We start from the raw sequence: 13070 nt of genomic DNA on the forward strand, positions 1-13070 counted from the left end.
ATATTTTATCCTTGATTGATATAGTTTCTTGCTATACACGTATTGTTCAGTACTTGGCTGAGTATTCCAGGCCCTCTACAGACCTGTGGGTTCTTTATCTGTGTTGCTGTTCCCCTCTCTGGTCTGTCCTGTGATCTCAAACTGTTTTTGATTATCAGACTCTGAACTTAGTCAGCTCAACTCACCAAGTCTGGGGAGCTCTACTTCAGTTCTTTATTCATGAGTAATAGAGTCAGACCTGGGATGCTCATAAGTTTTGTTTGTCTATTAAGGATCATTGTTGTAAGAATCATTATTTAAGATATTTTATATGTCTTCATTTGGGTTGTTTCAAGTGGGAACGTGGCTCCATAACTGTTTCCTCATCTTGACTAAAAGTAGATTGAAGTAGAGGCTCATTAAATGCTTTTTGTTTTTCTGTTTTAAATCCAACATGGAATGTTTGACTGAGTTTAACCTAACATGAAGATCTCCGGTTCTATCCCGTTCTCTAAGAACAACCCCACTGTGTATAAATTCCACATTTTCTTTTAAACTGAACCAGGGCAAGGGTCACCTGTGTTATTTGCAGAGTAACGGGTTCCACATTGTAGGCGCTTAGTGTAAGTGAGTGAACGCAAGCATGCAGGCTTCTAATATGCACACTCATTCTGTCTGCCTCTTATTTTCTCCTCATCCAGATACTGTTAGTCTATTGAAAATCCGGGATGCCATTTATTCATATAAAAGATTAATAGAACTGAAAAGAAGCCACTGTGAACTACTTACAGGAAAACTGAGAAGAATGGAAAACAAATATAAGGGATTACAGAAGGAAGTGTCAGAGACAGAAGAAGTGAAGTCGCGGTTGGAGCATGAAAAGCTCGGCTGGGAACAGGAGCTCTGCAGGCTGAGGTGCCTCTCTGTCTTATTTTATTTATAAATGTTGAATGTTCTGTTACACTCACTCATTTATATGCAAGTGTATCCACCTTGGCAAGTGTGTGGAAGTTGAGTGTTAACTTGGAAGGGTTGGTCTTCTTCCACCATGTGGGTCCTAGAGATCCAACTCAAGTTGTCTGGCTTAGAGCCAGTGCCTTCACTCCGACCTGTGTCCCTAGCTGCACTAGCCCACCGTTGAAGGTTGGCTTCTACCAAAGACACCGCAGAGATGCACTTGACTTTTGGTCTGTGTCGACTTGTGTCATGGAGGTTTACAGATGAAAAGATTTTCTAGTCTTCTGAAATGTGAAACTCTTGTAAGTAATGTGGTGAATTTAGCAATAAATTATTCTAAAAGTTAAACAGATATTCTTTCAAATCATAGTTTTAATGGCTATATAAAAACAGCCAAAAAAGTACTCAGTATTTATTGATCAAATAACTTTTTAAAGTTTTATATTAGAATACTGTTATATGTTGAATTCTATGTAAATATTTACTTTTTAAAAACTCTTCAGCATATGATGTGAACACTTGATCTAATCATGCAGCCTGTGCTTTCTATGTAATATCTACACAGGAGCTACAGAGGGAGGGGGAGGAGTGTCACTAGGTATCATGAAGATTGTTTTTAATCTGTAGATAACTATTGGTAGCTTTTGCTAAATTACTTCTGTCAGTCCATGAGCATGGAGCATTTCTCTACCCTCTAGCATCTTCAGTGTCCCTCTCAGAAGGACTGAAGCATACATTTTTAAATCTCTTTTTGGTTTAACTTTGGTATATCACATACATTATGAAATTCAATGGTTTCTTTCAAAGTTTCCAGTTGATGGAATAAAGATCGTGAAAGTATATCCTTATTACCTATGGATTTTTTTAAAAAAACAGCCATTTTTGTTTCTAATTTTATTAATTTGGACTTTTTTTTTAACTTTGCCAAAGTTTTGGTGTATATGTTATATAGAACATTAGAAGGTGCTATCTTAAGATGCAGTGCTCTACAGGAGAAAATTTCCTGAACAAAACACCAATGGCTCAAGCTCTAAGGTCAAAGATTAACAAATGGGACTTAATGAGATTGCAAAGTTTCTGTAAGGCTAAGGACATCGTCAAGAAAACAAAACGGCAACCACCAGAATGGGAAAAGATCTTTACCAACACCACATCAGATAGAGGCCTAATATCCAAGGTGTACAAGGAACTCAAAAAGCTAGACACCAGAGAATCAAATAACCCTATTAAAAAATGGGGTACAGAGCTAAACAAATCATTTTCAGTTGAGGAACACCGAATGGCCGAGAAACATCTGAGGAAGTGCTCGACATCCTTAGCCATCAGGGAAATGCAAATCAAAACAACCCTAAGATTCCACCTCACACCAGTCAGATTGGCCAAGATCCAAAACTCAGATGACAGCAGATGCTGGCGAGGCTGCGGAGAAAGAGGAACACTTCTCCACTGTTGGTGGGGTTGCAAGCTAATACAACCACTCTGGAAATCTGTCTGGCGATACCTCAGAAAATTGGATATAGTACTACCTGAAGACCCAGCTATTCCACTTCTGGGCATATACCCCAGAGACACTTTAATACACAACAAAGATATATGCACCACAATGTTCATAGCGGCTCTATTTATAATAGCCAGAAGCTGGAAGGAACCCAGATGTCCTTCAGAAGACGAATGGATACAAAAATTGTGGTACATATACACAATGGAATACTACTCAGCCACCAGAAACAATGACTTAACCAAATTCTTAAGAAAATGGCTGCATCTAGAGAAGATCATCCTGAGTGAGATAACCCAGTCACAAAAGAACAGACATAATATGCAGTCACTGATAGTGGGATGCTAACCCCAGAGGCTTGCACTCCCCCAGAAACAACTCACAGACTATATGAAGTCCAAGAAATAAAGAAAACAAAAAATATACATATATTCACAAAACAAGAAGACTTTGACTATTTCCATGTTGCGTTTTGTTTTGCATGTACTTTACGCTTATTGCAACTAGTACGTTTTCAATGCATACTGTCAAGCCCTTAAAAAAATCAAGTACCGACTAAAAAACATATTCACATGGTTTTATGTAAAATTTATTTTAATGTCTGAAAAAACAGTACTGACAAAAATGTATAATTTTAAGCAAAAAATGTTTAAAATCTTTACATCTATCTTTGTTTTGAAAAATAAAATCGTTTAAAAAAAAATCAAGTACTGACTATAAATATATTCACATGGTTTTATGTAAAATTTATTTTAATGTCTGAAAAAACAGTACTGACAAAAATGTATAATTTTAAGCAAAAAATGTTTAAAATCTGTACATTTATCTTTGTTTTGCAAAATAAAGTCGTTTAAAAAAAATGCAGTGCTCTAGGGAGGACTGAAATGTTTCATAAAGATAGAACTTTATTTCTGATACACAGTATAATCTTTATAACTAGTGCCTTTTAAATAATTAACTAAGTTTAAATTGTTTATTTTGATTAGGAAGTAAATACAACTGTGTATAAAGATAATTTCCTTTTTTTTAAATTTACTTTATGAGTTTGGGAATTTTGTCCGCATGTCTGTCTGTCTACACTGCATGTGTGCAGTGCCTATGGAGGCTGAGAGGGGCATTGAGTCCTTTAGAGCTGTTGCTGCAGATGGTAGTGAACTGCCGTGTGCATGCTCTGAGCCAACCGGAGTCCTAGAAGAGCAGCCCGAGCTCTAACCCTACAGAAGATAATCTTCAACTTGTGACTTTTCTGAATGAGTTCAAAATTCCATTTCAGTAATATTGGCCAGACTTCTAGAAACTTGCTAATTAAAAATTTTATTCATCCTTATTATCATCAAGAGTATATGGGCTTTAGAAAGGATTAAAATAAGAAATTAAACTCATAAATCATAAAGCAAAAAAAAATTTAACAACAGAGAAGTTTTATTAGGACAGTACATCAACATCTTGAGGTCCAGCTCACAAAGTGATTTTTGTTTAGTATAAACAAGTTAGGTTTAAGGTCTGCATGTTTAAGGTCTGCACGTTTAAGGTCTGCATGTTTAACTTCAGATTTGCACTGAAACAAGAGGAAGAAAAGAGGAGAAGTGCAGATCAACTTTCTGAAAAAACTGTGGAGCAGCTTAGAAGGAAGGGCGAGCAATATCAGAGCGAGGTGGAAGCCAGGCAGCAGCTTGAAGTCTCTCTCAGAACCCTGGAGATGGAGCTGAAGACAGTGAGAAGTCATCTTAGCCAGGTAAGCTAATCTCCTGTAAATGTCTTCCCCGCCTTTATTTATTGTATTTAATGTCATTTTAATAATATAAGCATGTGCACATGCATGCATATCTCCATGTGCCACTTGAGATAATGTAAACGTCATGACATGGGAGAGGTCATGTGAGGGGCTGCCAGGACATATACATACAGAGCCAGCCCATTGTTGACTGATGGCACCTCCTGCTGAGAACAAATCTTAACTAGGTGGCTGTAATTATTTATTGTACCTCTTGGAAAAAATGGATACTGCACTTACCTGTTTGAAGTAATGGAAGGTAAGTTTAATCTGTAAAATAAAGTTAGTCTAGCACTCTTAAATACAAGCCATCTTTGGAACTGTTTAAACTAGTTCAATGTTTGTAATAAACTGTAGTTTACAATATACTTTCTACATGTAGGAAGCAGTGTAGCTTTTTAAGCAATTTAACCATAATGCAGCACAAATTTGAGTGTTTTGTGAGGGTTCCTCATGTTTTCCTTGGCTTTCTCCAGTTTGTTTTATGTTCTAGCCGTAAATAAGCTTTTAGATATTATGTCCTCAACAGTCACAGACGTGTGTGACGGAAAACTTCATCACTGTCTCTCTAGGCTGTAGAGGAACGCAATGAGACTCAGAGGCAGCTTTCACGAGAACAGAATGCCAGAATGTTACAAGATGGGATTCTTGCAAATCACCTCTGCAAGCAAAAGGAGATAGAAATGGCACAGAAGAAAATGACTTCAGAGGTATTTTCTGTAGTTTTCCAAAGATGCATGCATTTATGTATTTACATATTTTCAGAAGCAGCCTTATGGACCACAGAAAACAGGATTTCTGAACCATATGTGAACATACATAATAAACCTGTTTCTGGAGGTTTCCTGCTGTCTGAAGTCACGTTAAGGAGTAAGTGCTTTGGTAAGGGAGCACCAGCCACAGGGCAAGGGGACTGGGGAATTCTCCTGCTTCTTACATTTTTAATCTCTTCTCACAATGGTCGTGACAACAGTTCACTCACGTGTGCAGACACACTTATTTATAGTGCTTACTTTTAGCATTTATCAATAAATGTGGTTTCAGTGACAGACTAAAAATAGTGTTAGAAAAGTCTTTCTGAATGAAAAGAACCAAAGGAGCTTTAGAAATTTCTTCTGTGTAAGTAAAAGACGTAAGGATCTTACTGCAGACTGATTATTTCCACTGAAGTGTAAACCTGATCTTTTTCTGCATGTGTGTGTGGTGTTTGTGTGTTCACATTTGTTTGTGAGCACATGTGTGCATGCATGCAGAGGTCAATGGTAGGGAATTTTGGTCTCTCTGCACTTCTACAGAGCCAGCTTGCCCTGGGGATCTTCCATCTTGACTTCCCATATGCTGAGGTTGTAGGTGGGCTGCCACTCACCCCAGCACTTACATGGGTGCTAGGAACCAGGCTGTGGTCCTCACGTGCATGAAGCCAGCTCCTGATATGAGATGTGAACAAATTTAGTAATCTTGGACTTGATGCCTGAAGCCTTTGAAGTTCAGAGAAAGGCCTTTCCAGTGCTGAGTTTCTTCAAAAGCATTTCTCTCTTAATTTCATAAAATCATTGTCTTCAATATGTTTATGAACACTTATGAATTATAATTCCATAAGCTCAGAAATGAGTTTATTTTTCTAGTTGTTACATGTGTTTCGGCGCTTAGGTTGAGAAACTTTACACACTGCTCTTGAATTCTATATGAAACTGTGACATTTCATAGACTGCTTGCTAAATGTCTCTTTTCCTACTTAGGTTTCTGTTAGTCATGAAAAAGAAAAAGATCTATTGCATAAAAACCAGAGGCTGCAGGATGAAGTTGCCATGTTAAGACTGGAAATGGACACAATAAAAAGCCATAGCCAGGAGAAGGAGAAGAAGTATCTTGAGGATATTAAGATTGCAAATGAGAAAAACGATAATCTTCAAAGGATGATAAAGCTGAATGAAGAAACATTTACAAAAACAATATTCCAGTATAGTGGCCAGCTTAATAACCTTAAAACCGAGAACACAATGCTGAGTTCTAAGCTGGACAATGAAAAGCAAAATAAGGAGAGACTGGAAACAGACGTTGAGTCGTTCCGATCTAGACTGGCTTCTGCTCTGCACGATCATGCCGAAATTCAGACGGCAAAAAGAGACCTAGAAATTGCTTTCCAGAGAGCAAGAGATGAGTGGCTTCGTTTGAAAGACAAGATGAATTTTGATATGTCTAACCTCAGAGATAACAATGAGGTTCTCTCCCAACAACTTTCCAAAACTGAAAGAAAATTGAATAGCCTAGAAATTGAGTTTCATCACACAAAAGACGAGCTTAGAGAGAAAACACTGGTTTTGAAGCATGTGCAGAGAGACCTGAGCCAGACACAGTGCCAGATGAAGGAGGTGGAGCACATGTTTCAAGATGAGCAAGGGAAAGTGAATAAGTACATGGGGAAGCAGGAGTCCATAGAGGAGCGGCTGGCTCAGCTGCAGAGTGAGAACACGCTGCTCCGACAGCAGCTAGACGATGCCGCCAGCAAGGCCGACAGCAAAGACAAGACGATAGTGAACATCCAAGACCAGTTTCAGGATGTGCTAAACAGATTCCAAGCCGAGAGTCAGAAGCACAGCCTGAGGCTAGAAGACAGAAATCAGGAGTTAATCAGTGAGTGCAGTCATCTAAAAGAGAGAATGTGTCAGTACGAGAATGAGAAAGCAGAAAGAGAAGTAAGTATCAGAGAGAGAGGTATAGTTTAAACGTGCTTATCTCTATCTCGTGTGTGTGTGTGTGTGTGTGTCTGTCTGTCTGTCTGTCTGTCTGTCTGTCTGTCTGTGAGCCATGTGCATGCTGTGCATACTTAATGTTTACAGAGGCCAGGCGATCACATCAAATCCCTTTGGATGGGAGTTACACATGGGCATGAACTGCCATGGGAGTGCTAGGACTCGAACCCAGGGTCTCTGGAAAAGTAGTCATTGCTCTTAACCACTGAGCCATCTTTCCAACACCAAGAAAGATAAATAAATATCTTTAAAACATCCCAAAGGGAAATTCAAAATAGTGTTTGTTAATACTAAGTGTTAAGTTTAGCTAAATATAAAAGATCCTGTTTGCTCTGCCCAAAGCTGGGCAGAGTCCTTTGGTGCTTGACCAAAGGACGGTAACTGAAGACCCGGCACAGAAACACAAGGACCTCATGATCTTCCTCTAATGATCTTAATAAGCTAATTTCTTACAAGCTCCAGATACAGTAGTGGTTCTCAGAGCTGGGAGTGAGATGAAGAGGGAGGCGTGGCTAGAGGCAGTGGGTCAGTTACAGTGAAGAGCGGGAAACGTGAAGCTACCGAACAGTAATACAGTGTGTGTGTGTGTGTGTGTCAAACATCTAAGAGAGAGGATTTCATCATAAAGAAACGTCAGCATTTGAAACCATAACTGTGCCTGCCTTGATTTAAGCACTAGATAGTGTGTACATGTATCCAAACAATACATGCACTATGTACACTATGTTGTGTTTTACATGTCAGTTAAAAGATGAAATTTTTATGAGTAAATTAAAAATTAAGTATATAAAAAGTTTCACAATGTAGAATTCATCTCTGCCAGTCCCACTGACACATACTACTATATGCAGTGATATTCCTCAGAGTGTGTGGAAGAAATACATGATACTAATGTTGTAATGTGTTTTATAAATTAGTAACAAATGTCTTATCAGGTAGTTGTGAGGCAGCTTCAGCAAGAGCTGGCCGATACCCTGAAGAAGCAGTCGATGTCAGAGGCTTCACTCGAAGTTTCCTCCCGTTACCGCAGCAGTTTAGAAGAAGAGGCCAGAGACTTAAAGAAGAAACTAGGCCAGATCAGCAGTCAGGTACGTATGAATTTGGTATGCTAGCTGCTCGGGGTGATTCAGCAGACAGCTTCCCTTTAGATTTTTATGTAATCTTCCATCACCTTTATAACGGACTTATTTCTTTAACTCCACTTTAAATCTACCGTTTTTTTTTTTTTTTTTTTTTTTTCTTTGACTTAAAAAACTGCATTTATCTTGCGAGGAAACAGGCCAAGCATGCCTCCTCCTTCCAGGGGAGGGCAGAGGACAGCTTGTGGGGTCTGTCCTCGTCTTCCATCACATGGTCTCTAGAAGTCTGGCTTACATCTCAGAAGGCCACAGACACCTTCAACCTCCAGAGCCATCTCATTGGTCCCATTGTTTTATAATTTCCCAAGTTTTTCTTTTTAATATTTATTCTTATGCAAATTGAGAACTATATAATTTCTCAGAGATATTTCTATTCCAACTGAGATAAAGTTGGTTAAGCTCAAAGATGCGGTTTATGGAAAGTTCCAGAAAATCTGCTTGCTTTTTATCCCCACTTTTGTGAGTGGATACAGTATCTTTGAAACTTATTTAATGAATTTCAAGATAACTTGTACAGAAAGGCCATATATGTTGCTCAAAAATGCAGATGTTAGCCAGGTGTGTTAGCATACCTGTAATGTCAATTATTTGGAGAACTGAGTTTGAGGCTGACCTGAAAAAAGTTTTAAAGGGACTGAGGCGTGTGTTCAGGTGCAGTGTTTGCATCTAACGATTGAGTCCTTATGTTCAATAACCAAAAATAAACCAAAAGCAAATGTTTTAGGATAATTAAAACTCTGTCTCCAAAGTTAGGCATTACTTTGATTTAGAAATATAACCATATGGAAATGTTCAGATCATATATAGTATTCATATCTAAAACAAAATGAAAACAGTGTCTGGATTCTACCATCTGTTTTATGTGTTTGGTTTAGAATCTCTGTAGCTCCAAACTGGTCTAGAAGTAACTGTATGAAGCAGGCTGTCCTGCAGTTTGAAGCCATCCTCCTGCCTCCTCCTCTCACGTGCTCCTCCTCTCCCTTGTCCTTTTTATGTCTGTATGTAATTTCTGGGTTTGGAGCGTTTTATATTATACAGAGTTAATCCATCTGAACGGCTGTGTTCTCTCTGCATGTTGTTGTCAGTCCTTTGTGTTTTCCGGTTGCTGTTGGCTGTTGCTATGCCTGCGTTAGCGGGCAGGCATAGGCTGCTTACTTCCTGGCTGTCGTTAATGCGCCCTTGCGCTCGTTTACAGAGCACGTCATTCTCTATGCTGCGTTGCCCCACTGTGCTGCCTGCACGCCTTTGCTCACCACATTTCAGTTTTCTTGGGTTTTATTCATTTTTAGCTCGTTTATCTAGAACTGGCTCACAATTAACGTTTTCATTAAGCATTCCCTAACTTTACCTTGCTCTTAACATCCTGATTTTTCCATTACTCTTAAATGGTTTTTGCTTTGTTTGGTTGCTATTTGTATGAAAGTAATCTTATTAGGATATACATTTACTTAGACGGTGAATAACGTCTGGTGTGCATATACCCTTGAATAATTTAAAAGTGTTTTTTGCTTAATTGTCATTATACTAGAATTAGGCACCTCGTACCTTACCAGTAATTACTAATTTTGAGACCTGAAGGTGATAGGACTTTTTTTTTTCTTGAGACATGGTCTCATGTATCCTAGGATGGCTTCAAACTGTAATATAGCTAAGGATGGCTTTGAACTTCTGACCTTCCTGCCTCTATCTTCCAAATGCTACAATTATAGGCAAATGCCTTCATGCCTGGCTTATGTATCGCTGTGGCTCAAACCCAGCATATACCTACCCTAGAGTAAGGCTCTTACTCTAAATGAAGTTTAGGGAACTGCATATGAGATGGAAAGCACAGTCTAACAGGAGAAATGTCCTGTCAGAGGTGCCAGCTGTGAAGCTCTGTCTTCAGCTTATCTGATATCCCTACTGCAAGACCTCCATGTTTCATTAGAGGACCAGCTAAAGCAACCCAACACACTTTTGGGGAGTGCATTGCTTTAAGGACCTCAGTTTATCCAGAGAGCCCCATATCTTCAGCCTCTGGCTGTCGTGCCATTTACTGCTTACGTCAGGAAACAGTTTAGTGCACCGTGTGATCCTCGCCAGCTGAGTAGTATGGAGAAAAAAGAAGCCAAAAAGCTGAGCACGTGGACAAAGCTACTGGTAGCCGAGAAATTTCTGGAAGCTACAGGAAGTGCTAGGGATATAGTATGGTCTTCAGTCTCCTCATTTCCTGCCATATCCAGCTACGTAAGCCAGTTTGTATAGAGGACCTCTTCAATGGTTGCCATGGCATCCACCTAAAATCGCACTGCCATGTATGCGTCAAGTACTTTATATTCCCTAGTTAATCATCACAGTAGCCCGTTAATGGATGTAGGATTGTGTCCATTTCACAGATAAAGACACTAAGACACAGAAAGTTTATTTGCTTGGAATCTGCACATCCAGCAACTGGAGAAGATGGGGCTTGTACCCAGGCATTGTGGCTTCCTTGTGTGTATACCTCCACTGAAACTGTGTCATAAGGCAGCCCAGTATCATTAAAATGCTATGTTCATCAAAGCTGACAGAGCTATGACAATTTATAGATATATAGGTACATAAGAATTTTTTAAATCACAAATGACAAGATGGTGTTGGAAAGAGACTCCCTGCTCTGCTTGCTGGGCCAGGCCGTAGTAGACTGTGACTCACAAATGGGGCTGTCAGTCACAGCAGACATCACTAACTTTTCTGCAAAGGGCTGGGTAATATTTTAGTTTTGAGACCATAAGATTCCTGTTGCAATAAGTTGGTTAAATTTGCCTTCGCTGCAGAGACGCGCACACCCTGCATTCGTGGGCAAGCACAAGATCAAAGTGCAGATTTAGAAGAGCGTATTAGTAAAGGATTGCTTTATTCTCTGTTCCAGTTGCAGGAGGCACAGGACCAACACAGAGAGGCCGGACAGCGTGCTGAGAAGATGCAAGACCATCTACAAAAGTACAGTCTAAGCAGTATGACTCCAGTGTTGATGAGCATATAAGCAGTACATTGTGGGCTGTGGCCACTGTGTCACTTATGAAAGCAGAACCCTGAAGCCAGGGCACCGTTTCCCTCTGATTTCCTGAAGTGCATACTTTCACAGAGGGATGTACTTAGGGTTTTAGTCTGTGCATGATGCGGGCTCAATTCCTAACCCACAAAACATACCTAGAGAAAGCGTAGTTACCAAATCGTCTGCTTTCCAGACCTTTAAGAAAGCATTAAGTGACTGTTCTGTTACAGAAATTATGTGATATTTTAAAAATTGCTTTATAAACATAATTCTTTTAAAATATAATTTTAGGCTTGAACTTGAAAATTCTAAGTTCAAAATTACGATAAAAAAGCAATCAGAGGAAATTGAACAACTTCAAGAAAACCTGTCAAGTGTGAATTTGGTAAGTGGTCCTCTTCCTGGACTCTCTCCTGCTGAGAGGGAGGGTCTCTGCTGTCTGAGATCAAGCAGGTAGTCCTCTGCAGTGCTGTGGGAACACAGAGGGCAGTGTACAAAGTCGTGGTATTGTTTCTGTTCACATTGCCTGCTCCTCACAGAACAAGTCCACTCTGCAGAGAAGTCGGCTGAGTCCATAAATGAATGATTATCACAGGACTTTATATGATCATAAACTGCTGCTGTAAACACACCCTGTCTATGATCTGTGAGTTGGGCTTGTGTGAGCTTGGTCTCTTGGTGGAGAGATGTAATGTTGCTGCAGACATCAGACAGCATTACCCCACTAGAGCTGTATGGTAGATCTTTACAGTCTAAGAAATTTAAGTTATTTGATCTTCACTTCTGAATTTTTCTAGTAATCAAAGCCTTTCACTGAGATTTTGAGAATGAATTACAGTTTTTATTCGTCCAAAATAGATAGCAGATCATGAAATGGGTGTTTTTCTTAGAGAACTATGTTTTCTACTCTGAATTTTTTAAAAAAGAAGAAGATGAAATAGAGAACTAACACTAGAAATGGTCACAAGATGGACACAGTGGACAGTAACACTTTTCCTGACATGAGATATGTTGATGAGCATGAGACTGGCAGAAGATCGCCAGCTGGAGTCTTAGAGGAGTGTATTAAGAGCACAAGTTTAAACTTATGATTTGAGTCTCATTTTGTTTTGGTCTTTTGAGACAGGATTTCACTGCATAGCTCTGGCTGTCCTAAAACTCAAAATGTAGACCAGGCTGGCCTCGAGCTCAGAGAGATCCATCTACCTCTGCCTTGCACGTGCTGAAACTAAAGGCACTATGCCCAGCTCTTGTTCCCTTTCTTTATTTCCTTTGATGGAAGGAGAGACATGCACATGCCATGTCCTGGGTGTGGAGGGAGTGGGTTCCAGGGATCAAACTCACATGGTCAGGATTGTTAGCAAGCACTGGGCCACCTCACTGCCCCTGAGCACTTTATAACAGTGCTTCACACTTGTTAAGCTTATTCCAAAGTGATGGCAGGTTTTCTGTACACTCTAAGAAAATGATAAGAATTCAGAATGTGTGATATTTCGAAGCCTTCTCTGTGAATTAAGAATTTAATAAGGTTAATAGATGTAATCCCAGCATTTGGGAGACTGAAGGCAGAGAATGACCAAAAGTTGGGGCCAGCTTGGGCTGCATAGTCAGTGCCATGCAAGGCTGGGGTTGATCTTTCTGAACAACTTCAAGTCAAACCAAACCAAACAAACAAACCCTAAATGTTGGCATGATGGATCAGGCAGATAAAAGCGTTTGCCACCAAACCTGACCTAAACTTGAAAGGAGAGCACTGACTCCTGAAAGAAGTCTGATGTGCGTGCAAACACACAGACATTCACACATGCACACACACACACACACACATATTCTCACATACACAGACACACAAAGATTCTCACATGCACAGACACAGACTGTCGAGAGCTCATGCACAGACACACAGACTCACACACGTGCACACTTGCAAAACACTCTCAACAGACACACAAGA

The 13070-nt window shown here is 39.7% G+C and overlaps 1 protein-coding gene across 1 annotated transcript in view; it reads left to right on the forward strand.

Annotated features, from left to right (window-relative positions):
* The window catches only part of ANKRD30A (ankyrin repeat domain 30A), a 71582-nt gene that overhangs the window by 41202 nt on the left and 17310 nt on the right, over positions 1–13070 (forward strand). The window contains exons 21-27 of the mRNA XM_080914847.1: positions 681–894; positions 3986–4169; positions 4781–4918; positions 5948–6904; positions 7897–8049; positions 10991–11061; positions 11408–11501. Coding sequence (XP_080770973.1) covers positions 681–894; positions 3986–4169; positions 4781–4918; positions 5948–6904; positions 7897–8049; positions 10991–11061; positions 11408–11501 — 1811 coding nt within the window. The remainder of the gene's footprint in view (positions 1–680; positions 895–3985; positions 4170–4780; positions 4919–5947; positions 6905–7896; positions 8050–10990; positions 11062–11407; positions 11502–13070) is intronic.

The sequence above is a fragment of the Micromys minutus genome (genome assembly GCF_963924665.1).
Source record: "Micromys minutus genome assembly, chromosome: 3".
Lineage (NCBI taxonomy): Eukaryota > Metazoa > Chordata > Mammalia > Rodentia > Muridae > Micromys > Micromys minutus.